Raw genomic sequence first — 12,025 nt, forward strand, 5'->3', positions numbered from 1 at the left:
AAAATGTTAAAAAGAGAGCAGTGCTGGCTCAGCGGGAGACTCCTCAGCTTGAGGGTGGGGGACCAGGGTTCAATTTCCAGCCAGGGAAGTTCAGGTACAGCAGTCAGTACCAGTCTGTTCGCCGAAGCATGTGTGGTGCAACGATTGATGAAGACAGTAGGGAGAAAGGGCTGGCTATCTGCCTCCGAAAAACCTGCCAGTGAGAGGCCATCTCCAGGGCCCCCCTCCTCGCCGATTCCCAGGACACTGCAGGGCAGCACATTTCATCCTGTGGTGCTTGGGATGGCTGCTGAGTAGGGGAGGGGTGACTGGCCAAGCAGCGGAAGGTTCTGAATGGGCCGTCTCCCACAGGCCAGGGGAGGGTGTTCCTACTGGGGGGCCCTAAGGTTCCAGGGAGCCGTCCGCCTTCTCCCCAGTATTTACATTCCCTTCCGCTGACATCAGGGGGCTGGCCCAGCGGCCCCAGAAAGGCTGGCCAGCAGCCAGCTCACCAAATAAGGATGGAGCGCCACACAAAAGAAGGTGGGCCAAGCGGGTCGTGGGGAGTCCCAGGAGACCCTCGGTAGCCCAGCCAGGCAGGAAATCAGGGCCTACCTGGAGGGGAGGCCTTCCCCATGAACAGGCAGAGAAATGGTCCCACAAGCAAGCCTCACTGCCTTCCCACGCTGACTCACAGCGACCCTGTTTCTGAGACTGGAATTCTTCACAGGAGTCGAAAGTGGCTGGTGGCTTCCAACTGCTGACCAACAACAACCATGCCGCCAGCGGGGCTGCTCGCGGACTCACACAGGAGCCCGTTAAACGTACAAGGGTCAGGGGAACTTTCCTGAGCATCCTGCCTCCCTCAGGCAGCCCTTGAAAAAGGAGGGTTCAACGGGTGCACACACCCGGGAGGGGAGGGGTTCAAACTTGCCCAGAGGTGCCCCGGAAAAGGCCTGGCAATCTAACTCCCCTTGAAACATGTCAGCCACTGAAAAGTCCACGGAAGCACGGCTCTCCTCCATCACGCTGGGTCAACGTGCCTCAGAGTCCACCGGGCTGTACCGCCCCCTGCCTGCACGCACTTTGAACGCCCGCCCCAGCAGTCCTGCGGCAGAAAGGCCTGGCAATCTCCTCCTCTAGAGACGAAACCCTGTGGGGCAGCACCTCTCCGGCCGTCCCCCGGGGTTGCGCCAAGTGTCAATCAAGTGTCAATCAACTGACCCAACGGCACTACACGCCACGGGCTACTTAGGCGTTAAGGACACTCCACTCTGACTTTTCCCCCCCAGAAGCCAAGAAGCGAGATCCCCACCTGCATCCAGCCCCCAAGCCGGCTGCTCACCTGCCCAGCTCCTCCCCCATCTCGTAGTGGTCCTCCACGTCTTCCTGCCGGAAGGTAGACATGGCGGTGTGGCAGATCTGTCTTCCAGTGGCCTCTGCTCCAGCCAATGCCCAGAGGATGAGACCTGAGGGCAGGACGTAGGGGATGTCCCCTCACCTTGACCCCTAGAGGAGACAGGGCACCAGCTGTTGCTCCAACCACCGCACTGGGCTCACCTCCCTGCGCCGCAGAAGCTCGGGAGTGAGATGAGGAAGATAGGCCTGGTGGTGGACTTGCAGAAATCAACCCAAGAGCACCCTAGAGATCACAGGGTCCCATCGCTGACTAAGCCCATGGGTCACAGGGCCAGGCAGGGTTTCAATGTTCTGCATGGACCCAGGGGACCAGAGCACAGAGCGGGCTGGGGGCTTTGCCACGTGTCATTTCACTGTGACATGCTAACCACCTGGAAAAGGTCAGTACGGCCCCCTGGTACCCCATGTGTTCCTTTAACACCCCCTCTGCTCTCACCGACCCCCCTAGTGCTCTAGCTCAGCTTCCTGCGCCTAGACCTCTGCCAACCTGCTAGTCCAGTCTCCATACATTCCAGAATGCTCCCCACATTCTGCCCGCCCCCACTCCCCCCAGGGCACTGTTCCTCCTTGGAGACACCCGGTTTAATTCGACCCCCAACAGACCTCCCAATACCCTGCCCCTCTCCTCCTAGCACACACGTGCCTTACTCTCCGCCCCACCTGACCCCACCCCTCACCCCCATACCTAGACTGTTCTCAAGAGACCACCCCACCTCCCCGCCTCTCATTGGGGTTTCACCCAAAAGCCACTGTCTGAATCGCTTTCGACTCACAGCGACCCTCTAGGACAGTGGACCTGCTCTATAGGGTTTACCAGACTGCTATCTTTACGGAAGCACACTGCCCTATCCTAAGTCCCCAAACGCTGGGCCAAGCCCCCTACCCACTCTTGGGCCCCACCATCCACTATCCCAGCAAGAACAAGCTTGCCTCCAGCCTCCGCTACAACACGTCCCTCCAGCCTGGTCTCCTCCACCCTCAATCGGGTCCCTCTGTCCCTCTATCCTCACCTAACCCCACTACGCTGAGTCTTCCCCGTCGCCCTTCTCCCCGACCCCCACCCCATGTCACCAGCCTCAACACAGCTCCAAGGGCCACACCCAATGGCCCCGCTGCGAGCATCTCCCGGCCCCACAGGCTCCCCATCCCTGACGTTCCTCCTAGGCATCCTCTTCCGGCCTCCACGCCCCTCGCTGCCCCTTCCTCGGTCCGGTCACCCAAGGGCTCCCCAACCTGGCCACCCCCTGGTCCTCCCCAGCGCCCCCGCCCCCGCCCCCGCCCTGCCCGCCGGTCGCGCCCCGTACCCGCAGCGCACAGTGTGGCCCTGAGCCCCTGACCAGTCCCGCCGCTGTGCTGGCTCCGCGGCGGCAGTCCCTGGGCCAGCGAAACCGCAGACGTCGCGACGTGACGTCATCCCGTTCCCCACTGCCCGCCTCAGAACGCAGATCCCCAACTCCCATTGGTCAGCGCGGCCGCCGCTGGAGCCGCCACTCAACGCGCCCCCTTTCCTGCCCGAGCCCCAGAGACGGCTTCGCAGTTGGTCGACGTGCTAGTCTGCCCGCAGATGATTGGCTGGGATGAACGCTCGTCAAGCGGACGGAAGTGGAATCGACTTCCGGACTCCCGCCCGCACCGCGAGCCTCCTCCGACCGGGTCCTGAAGCCGCTAGGCATCCGGGATGCTCGAGGCCCGCAACAGCCGCCTGCCCTTCTCGGGTGCCGGGTACGTGGAGCCGGAGGCCTGGCTCCTGCCAGGGACCCCGTGCGGCTGCTGGGGTGAACCCCGGCGCTGCCTTCGCTCCCCTTACAGTTTTACCCTTTATGAAACGCTACCCGCATTGTCAGTACTAGGTGCAGATGAGGTTCAACTCATCGATTCTTCTCTCGTCTTCCTTATTCATTGTCCAACGACCCATGCATCTGAGATGGTTGAAAATGCCGTGGCTGGGGTCCGGCGCACCGTAGACCTTAAAGTGCCATCTTTGCTTTTAAACACCTTAAAGAGGTCTGACAGCAGCCTCTGCCAATGCAATACGTCAATTGCTCTCTTGACGGCCGCTCCCCTGAATGCTGCTGGCGCCGACTAAAACCCTGAGCAGTGTCACTGTTTTCTCCATGTATCGTGATGTTTATTGGGCCTGTTGTACTTTTGCTTTTTGTTGCGTTGCAATCCTTACGGAATCTGTAGTCTTTCATCTTCATCAGCAAGTCCTTCAACCCTCTCCACTTTCAGCCAGCAAGGTGATGTCATCTGCATATCGCAGGATGTTGAAGAGCCCTTCTCCAATCCTGGGGCCGAGGTCTTCATGTGGTCCAGTTTTGCTCAGCACACAGATAAGGACTAAGTATAATCAAAGGATACAAGACTGACTGACACCTGTCCTGATTTTCAGCCACGCAGGGCGATGCATCCCCTTCCTCTGGGGCTTTGCACAGGTTCTGCAAGAGCACAATGAAGTGTCTGGAACATTCTCTGCAGTGTTAGCTATAATTTGCTATGATCCACACAGTTGAATGCTTGGGCCCAGTCAATAAAACCCAGGTAAGTAAACCTAGGGGGACGTATCAAACAACAGCTTCACATCATATTTGTGGAGCCTTGTTAGTGTAGTGGTTGAGTGGGGGCTCCTACCAGCAAGGCCAGCAGTTCAAAACCACCAGCTGCTCCTTTGTAGAAAGATGAGGCTTTCTGTACCGCTGTGAGTCAGAATGAGCTTGGCGGCAGTCGCTTTCAGCCCACATAGTTCTGATGGCAGCAATGTTGTGTGTCCCTTTCGCCACATCTTCTGAATCATCCTGGGATCTCCCTGCCTGACTGGCAGCTCCCTGACAGTGTACTGCTACACCTCTTACGTAAATTAACAGATCTTAGTTCAAAATCTGGAGTGTCTTAAATCTGTAAGATTTTTTAACATTTAATTCCTCCCTTAATTTGCTTGTTGCTTTGGGGAAAAGTCCAAAAGTAGTGTTACCAAACCACTCAAACTGAAAAACAAAAGCTTCCTGCATCAAGTAAATTCTGACTCAGTGATTCTACAGGACAGGGTAGAAATGCAACCCTGCACATCCGACAAATCATTCCTTTTCAATCTCCCGGGGAACCATCAATCCTTCTAGCCCAGTGCTGGAAGATAGAGCCTTCTCTGGACATGTGCACGGTATCTGCTGCCCACCACTCACACAGGAACAATACTGGTGGCACAAGTCAAATCCTCAGCTGCTAACCACAGGCTGGTGGCCTGAATCCCCCCAGGGGCTCCTTGGGGAACAAAGACGGGTGATCTGGGCCCACAGAGATGACAACCTATCAGGGGCAGCCCCATAGGATCACTATGGCAGGGAAGGTGACTCAATCAAGACCCCACGACTGCCAGACACCAGTGATGTGGCTCCTCTCACATTTTACTTAACCCTAACCTTGAGTCACAGGTGGCTGCTGGGTTCAAGGGTCATTTTCAACCCTTCCTTTGTGTCACAAGTCTGATTTTATGTGACCATGTAGGTTTTCAAACTGTTCTTGGCTGCCTTTGGGTTGGGTCCGCCCACAGCAACCTGTGTGCACCTAAGGAAGCGGCCTGGTCCTGCACCATCCTGTTTTTGGCTGAGCTCATTGGTACAGCCATGGTGTCATTTTGAGTGCCTTCCTCTCTTCATTGCCCCTTTTAGCCAACATGTCAAAAGACTGATCTCCTTGTGTCCAAAGCAGGCAAGACGAAGCCCTGCCATCCCTGCCCGAGCATCACTTTGGCTTTACTACAAACTGGGTGCATATGGCACTGTTCTCATGTCCATGGGGCTTAACTGGGAACTGACTCTTGCAAGCAAACAGTGATGGCGGTGGCCCATGATCACTTCTTGAGTGCTTCATCCCTTGCCATTCCTGTACCCTGAGGGGTCCCTGCCTTTGGAAGTCATCAGCTTTCAGTCCGATTCTAGAGCCATCAATTCGTCAGGCCTCTCCTGGATCAAGTTCCTTGCACCTGTGTTGTGGGCCCAACTTTTCCAATCTGCTAGGTCACATTGTTTTCTGACAAGTGCCCCCCCCCCCATTATGTATCAAATACCTCTATGATGCATTCAAGTCTTCCAACAACATACACAAGTGTTTCTCTTCTGTGGGCTCATGCATTTGGATAGTTAGGTGTTTGTACTCCTGAACTTGTAAGTGGTTTACTTCAAACATATTCTCCATGTTGCTACTTGGTGCTACCCTTTTTCAGCTCCTGGACTGAAAACGATCCTTCTTGCTTCATCTGTGCCCTGTGGTTTTTCCTTTTTGCCTCTGTTGAGGTCCCCTGCTGTCACTATGCTGTGCATGGCTTTAGGTTAGAACCAGAGCCAGGAACCCCTGGCTTGCACTCAATACTGGACACCAGAGCCTCGTCCCTCCTCAGTGTTGATTACTGCTTGCGTGCAGTGGTGTTTCTAAAAGGCGTTTGTGGCCTGTAGTCCAAGTGTCAGTGGTCATGAACTTGGTACTGGAAGCTCTGATGCTCCTTCTCAGGGAAAGCTGGGTGTTCAGGAAGTGGTGCCCCTAAGGCCCACTTACCCTTGTCAGGGAGCTGCTGCAGCACTCGGAGTGTCTGGGGTCCTCCTAGGTGGTCTACTAGCCACTCTGGCCCAATGTGCACCCCCCATCCCAAGCACACGTCAGTTTCAAGAGGTGAAGGTGGCCTTTGTGGTTCGGTCTTACACCTGGGAGAGCCGTGAAAGGAACTTGGCCTCCTGGAGGAGGCAGAAGTGGAAGAATGAGCAGAGCAGGCGACAGAGGGTCACCACCATTCCGAATTTATTACACCAATGGCACTGACACAGCTGGAGGTGCACCCCATAAGCCCACACATAACTCCCTCCCTGCCTCTGGTGGCTGGCTGTCCAAGGAGGGCCTGTCGCCCAGATAAACTTCCCAATGTTTTCACTTTATATATATATATTTTGGACGTTTGAGTTTCCTTCTTAAGAAATTGGGGGGCGGGGTGTCAGGGTGTCCCATGTCCCACCTCCCCACCGGCCAATTAAGTCCTGCCAAGAAGCCGTTCACCCCGCGGCCCCTGAAATAAATACCGGGAGATGGCATTGAGTGTGAATGCAGAGGGTGGCACCGAGCAGGCCCCGCCCCGCCCTAGGGCCAGGGTGACAAGGTGTTGCTGTCGGTGCTGGCCCAGTCCCACCCGGGGCCTGTCGGTGGCCACCATGAGGCCACCTACAATTTGTCCAGGAAGTTGTCCAAGGCCGGGATGCCCTCCTTTAGGCCTTTGCGCTTGCGCGTCTCGGCCACCACCTGGCAGGGCCGGCTGGTGTTGTCGAAGGGGTCCCCGGGCAGGATCTGCCAGTGGTCGAACACGCACTGCGGGAAGGCCTGGCCGCCAGTGTTGGACCGCAGGTCGGCTGTGAAGCCTGCAGGAGGGGATGGGGCTAAGTGCTGGGGACCCAGTGGCCCTGCTCAACTGGGCTTCTGCCCACCACCACCACCCCCCCTTCCCTGCTGTGGTTACAGTACCTACCCTTGCTCTTCCCGCAGAATAGAAATTATTCCCTCCCTTTTAGCCTAGGCCACCTTCCCATCACCTCCCGAGTTGTCTATCACACCCACCTCCCTGGTTAGACTGTGGGACCCTGACAGTGTGACCCGGCCAAGGTGGGCACTCACCGAAGGACTCGTTGACTGGCAGGTAGGCCTTCACAACAAACATGGGGGTGCCAGCCACCTGGGACTCCTCGAACACGTGGCCCCGCTTCCTGTTCAGAACGCCATAGATGCCCCCAACCACTTGCTCCGGACACTGTCAGGAAGAGGGGGTGCTCAGAACTGTGGGGGCAGGGGGGAGTGTTGGGGGGGTGGCAGAGGTAACGGGTAGTGCCTTCACCTGGATCTCCACAAGGTAGATGGGCTCCATGAGGCGTGGCTGGGCTGTCAGCACACTGGCGTAGAGGCAGCGCCGGGCAGTGGGGATGATCTGGCCGCCCCCACGGTGGATGGCATCGGCGTGCAGGGTCACGTCATGGACGTCAAAGCGCACACCCCTCATGTTCTCCTCGCACAGCGCACCCTGCAGGGAAGGGGAAATGCAGTCAGAACTCTGGAGACGGGCTGACTCCTGAGGAGTGTGGTCAGGGATGAGTCACCTCACCCTGCCCGACAACTCAGCCAGCAACCCCAAGAACCCTCCTTACAAGACACCGAGACTCAAGACACAGTCCAACCCCAAGCCCGCCCCGCCCGCCCTCCCTCTAGCTCACCTCCTTGGTGGCCCACTGGAAGCCGGCCACCACGCTGTCCTTGATCTCATTGAGATACTGCACTCCCTTGGTGATATCGGTCAGGACGTTGGGGCCAGTACCATCAGGCCCAAAGCACCAGATCTTGCGGGCCTCGGCCACATCCCACTCGTACTTCTCGGCCAGGTATCGAGCACGCTGCTTGAGCTCCTGGCGCGCGGACACCTCGCCCTTGTCGATGTCCTCGGCCAGACCGTCAGGAAAGGGCCGTGCCTTCATGTACAGCCGGTTGTGCTTGTTGGGGGACTTAGACAGGCAGAGCACGCTAGACTCCTCGCTGACGGTCTCGCGGTAGGAGACAACCGGGTCTGATTTCTGTGTAAAGTGTGTAAAGTGGGGGATGGTCATCCGGGGCGGGCGTCGACGAGTATCTCATAACAGCTTCTCTTGCAAGTGCTCGGGAAGCTGGTGGCAGGGGCCCACAGCTAAGAAACTTGCCCAGGTGGGTGGGGACTTCCCAGGCATCTAAGTATCCAGGACTCTCAAGTCAGTCCCCTGCCAAGAACTGTTACAAGGCCCCTTCCACTGGCACCCACTCCCCTACAGCTGAGGGGCTGCAGGGTCTGGCCAGGTGGCCACTGCATGTACGTTCAGAGAGCAAGGGCAGAGAAACCCCTGGATGCTGTTGACGCTTAGCTCCCAGGACCAGTTTGAGGGGTGGTCTGACAAGCAGGTCAGGAGCATATATCCCACCCTGTACTGGGGGCTGGAGAACCATGCCGAGGCCACGCCCAGCAGGTGAGGCTGATCCCAGCGAACCAGACCATGGGGGTGTGCCCATCCTCTTCCCACCAGAACTTTCAAGGGCTAGGTGGGCTCCCTGCTGTAGGAGAGGGGGGCTGACCTTGATGGGGATGCAGGCGTGGTCCTCCTCCAGGTCCTTGAGGCAGATCTCCAGGTGCAGCTCACCAGCCCCTGCAATGATGTGCTCGCCCGACTCCTCGATAATGCACTGCAAAGCCCCGCCCACCAATCAATACTGGACCCCCAGGGCCCTAGGATCTCACCTCTTGGGACAGGCTAGCTCTCAGCAGCCGTGGGGAAAACCCAGGGTCCTCAACAAATGGAGCAGGTACATTTTGGACAAGATGAGCAGGTCAAGGGACCCCGTAGAGGAAACCCTGCCAGCCCCCATACACACCATGCCCCATGCCCTCAGTCCCTGGGCACACCTGCACCATGGGGTCAGACTTGGCCAGCCGCTTCAGGCCCTCTACCAGCTTGGGCAGGTCAGCGGGGTTCTTGGCTTCCACGGCCACCCTGACCACAGGGCTCACGCTGAACTTCATGACACGCATGTTGTGGGCATGCTCAAAGGTGGTGATGGTGCCAGTCTTCACCAAGAATTGGTCGACGCCCACTAGACCCACAATGTTCCCGCAGGGCACATCCTCAATGGGCTCCACGTAGCGGCCCATCATCAGAATCGTCCTGATGGGAGAAGCAGAAGGGGAGCCCATTAGAAGGTGCCTGAAATCTGGGTGCAAGCCACAGAGAAAGCATCTGGGTCCCAACACACAAGGGCCTGCAGAGCAAACAGGACACAGCAGGGCACCCCTGGGACCCAAGGGACTAGAAATGGGAGCCATGGCTGACCACACCCACCAAGTTTGGCATGGGTTGCAACCAACTCCTCAGGGGACTGGGCAGTGCCCACCTCTGGATGGGCTTCAGGTAGAGGTCTTCCTTCTTGCCTGGGGTGTAGTTGGGCCCCATGATCCGGACCTTAAGGCCGGTGGACACCAGTCCAGAGAAGACACGGCCAAAGGCGTAGAAGCGACCCTTGTCGGAGGTTGGCACCATCTTGGAAATGTACATCATGAGGGGACCTTTGGGGTCACAGCTTTTAATACCTGAAGAGAGAAAGATCATTCCTTGCAGGCGCAGAAGCCGGAGCAGCACAGGGGGCCACAGAGGGCTGGGCCCCAGAGTCCATGCTCCCCACATTCTCTACAGGGCCCCCTCTCATCCTGGCCCTCACCCATGGCAGCCTCATCGTCGGGGGGCCCCTCATAGAGCAGCTCGCAGCGGTACTTCTGGGCCGTCACGGGGGAGGGCAGGTGGATGGTGATCATCTGCAGCAGCGCGTCCCCAGCTGGCAGCCAGCGCCGCATCACAGCCTGTGTGAGTAGGCCAGGGTCACCACTCAGGGCAGGGGTGCATCTCTGCTGACCACAGCCAGGGACCACTCGGCAACTGCTGGTCACGCACCTTCAAGAGGGGCTTGCCCTCCTTGTCCTTGTCCTCGCTGTCCAGCTTGATGTCCAGCTTGTCAATCAGCTTAGCCGTCTCCTCTTTCTTAAAGCTCATGATGGCGTCGAACACCTGAAAGGGCCGAGTAGGAGTGAGATGTGCTGAGACCAGGTCCCGCAGGACAAGAGTCTGACTGCTCTCAGAATGCAGGCGAAAGCCTGCTCTGGTTTGGGGAGTTTACAAAGGTCTAGCTCAAGCCTGTGCCTACCTTGGGACCATTCTACAAGATCTCCCACCTTACCTTAACCTCGTCACATGACACCCATTTTTGGTCCAGAACCCTCCACCCACCCCATCCTGCCCCACCGTGACCGCATGTGGGTTGCCATCGGGGCAGAGGGCGTCACGGGCAGTACACACACCTTGAAGATGGGGTCCAGGATGAGCTGGCAGAACGTCCGGGGCAGCTTCTTGCCATCAGGACTGCTGGGAGACTTGCTGAACTTGCCATTGGTGGGGTCGAAATACCTGACAGAGAAAGCCCACCCTAATCAGGTTTGAGGGTCTGGGATGATACCACCACCCATGAATGAAATGTGGATGTCATTCTCAAGACAAGACAGCCCCAGCAAGTGCCACCCATAAGACGCTGACCCACATGCCCCACACATACCGGTCACCCCAGAGCTTCTTCATCATGTCCTCCACTTTCTTGGCCCGCTCAGCAGGCCCCAGCTGGCCCTCACCCTTGGCGGCAAACTTGGCCACATACATCTCTGCAAACTGCTTCAGGGTAAAGGCCCAGCCGTGGAGTCCGGAGCCGAAGCCAACAGTACCCAGGACGGGGTCAATCTGGGAGGGAATGAGAGTGGGGCTGTCACATAGGCAGGGACTGCCGCCCCCAGACCCAATGGGCTCTGGGAACCTCAGACATCATGTTTCTTCAACAAACATCAGGTCAAAGTGAAGAAATGTCAGTCATCATGGGTATGCACTGGTGCAGCCCTCACCCGCCGGAGGCACCTTACGAGCCCCCGGGCCACCCCAATCCTGCTGGGCCCAGAGCTCCGCACCATGATGTTGCCCATGGGGCCGCTCTCGCCCTCGCCGTAGGTGGAGATGATGACGTTGACGTTCTCCACAATGCGCTGGAAGGTCTGGTACAGCTCCTCAGGCTCCAGCTGCAGCTCCAGCAGGGCCCGGTCCATCTTGTTCATCATCAGCACGGGCTTGATGCGCTCGGCGATGGCTTGCCGCAGCACCGTCTCCGTCTGCACGCACACACCCGACACACAGTCCACCACCACCAGAGCGCCGTCAGTGACCCGCAGCGCCGCCGTCACCTCCGAGGAGAAGTCCACGTGGCCTGGGGAGTCGATGAGGTTGATGAGGAAGCCGGAGCCGTCCTTGCTCTGCTTGATGAAGTTAAGGTCATTCTCTGACAGCTCGTAGAAGAGAGAGATGGCGCTGTGGGGAAGAGTCCGGCAAGCCTGAGACCCACCTCAGGATGGACAGAGTGCCCACCCCAGCTGGCCTCCCACAGCCTTGAATGGTCAACAACTTCGGGTCACAGGCCCTCACCATCCCAGGCACTCCAAATCCAGGCAGGCACCACACCTGCTTCACCCCAGGTACCTGCCACCAACCAGACCTCAGGACCCCCAAAAGGGACCCCACTCTTAGGGAGATTGGCCCTCAGTATGGCTCAACTCGGGTGCTTGGAGTAGCCTACCTCTGTCCTAAAAGGGACAACCCAGAGCTTGACCAGGGACTACAGACGTCCCCAGGAGGACCTAACTGCCCACTGGAAGGACTGCCCCAACCCATGTGAAGCCCCTCTCTATAGCTAAAGGAAGGGAACAGGGTTTCTGCCCATGGAACCAGGAGCCCTGGCTCCAAGTGGCAGTGGTAGGAGTGGCCTCCAGGGAAGGGGTGGGGCCTCACGTGGACTTGATGGTGATGCAGCGCTCCTGCTCGTCCTTGCGCGTGTCCGTGAAGCGTGTCTCCCCAGCACGAGCTGACGCGATGATGCCCGCCTTGCATACCAAGGAGTCGGTCAGCGTGGACTTGCCGTGGTCCACGTGGGCGATGACCGACATGTTACGGATGTTGGCCTTCTTGTCCATGATGGCCCGGATCTGATCGACGGTGAAGTT

The 12,025-nt window shown here is 58.0% G+C and overlaps 2 protein-coding genes and 1 non-coding gene across 3 annotated transcripts in view; all 3 read right to left on the reverse strand.

Moving 5' to 3' along the window:
- Positions 1-2,768, reverse strand: part of LOC123522775 (death-associated protein kinase 3-like) — a 5,128-nt gene extending 2,360 nt beyond the window's left edge. Inside the window, exons 1-2 of the mRNA XM_045300053.1 lie at positions 2,703-2,768; positions 1,325-1,488 (exon numbers count right to left, since the gene is read on the reverse strand). Coding sequence (XP_045155988.1) covers positions 1,325-1,386 — 62 coding nt within the window. The 5' untranslated portion in view covers positions 1,387-1,488; positions 2,703-2,768. The remainder of the gene's footprint in view (positions 1-1,324; positions 1,489-2,702) is intronic.
- Positions 2,769-6,164: 3,396 nt separating this feature from the next.
- EEF2 (eukaryotic translation elongation factor 2) overlaps positions 6,165-12,025 on the reverse strand; it is a 6,902-nt gene continuing 1,041 nt past the window's right edge. Inside the window, exons 2-14 of the mRNA XM_004714375.3 lie at positions 11,814-12,025; positions 10,943-11,336; positions 10,543-10,721; positions 10,292-10,397; positions 9,888-10,001; positions 9,658-9,796; positions 9,334-9,529; positions 8,849-9,107; positions 8,521-8,628; positions 7,638-7,991; positions 7,265-7,447; positions 7,048-7,180; positions 6,165-6,794 (exon numbers count right to left, since the gene is read on the reverse strand). Of these exons, the coding sequence (XP_004714432.3) occupies positions 6,601-6,794; positions 7,048-7,180; positions 7,265-7,447; positions 7,638-7,991; positions 8,521-8,628; positions 8,849-9,107; positions 9,334-9,529; positions 9,658-9,796; positions 9,888-10,001; positions 10,292-10,397; positions 10,543-10,721; positions 10,943-11,336; positions 11,814-12,025 (2,571 nt within the window). The 3' untranslated portion in view covers positions 6,165-6,600. The remainder of the gene's footprint in view (positions 6,795-7,047; positions 7,181-7,264; positions 7,448-7,637; positions 7,992-8,520; positions 8,629-8,848; positions 9,108-9,333; positions 9,530-9,657; positions 9,797-9,887; positions 10,002-10,291; positions 10,398-10,542; positions 10,722-10,942; positions 11,337-11,813) is intronic.
- Positions 10,794-10,858, reverse strand: LOC115873095. The gene has a single exon (XR_004048227.1). It is a non-coding gene; the product is annotated as a small nucleolar RNA SNORD37 (small nucleolar RNA).

The sequence above is a fragment of the Echinops telfairi genome, unplaced genomic scaffold (assembly GCF_000313985.2).
Source record: "Echinops telfairi isolate 266 unplaced genomic scaffold, ASM31398v2 ScPeMD7_7459;HRSCAF=8497, whole genome shotgun sequence".
NCBI lineage: Eukaryota > Metazoa > Chordata > Mammalia > Afrosoricida > Tenrecidae > Echinops > Echinops telfairi.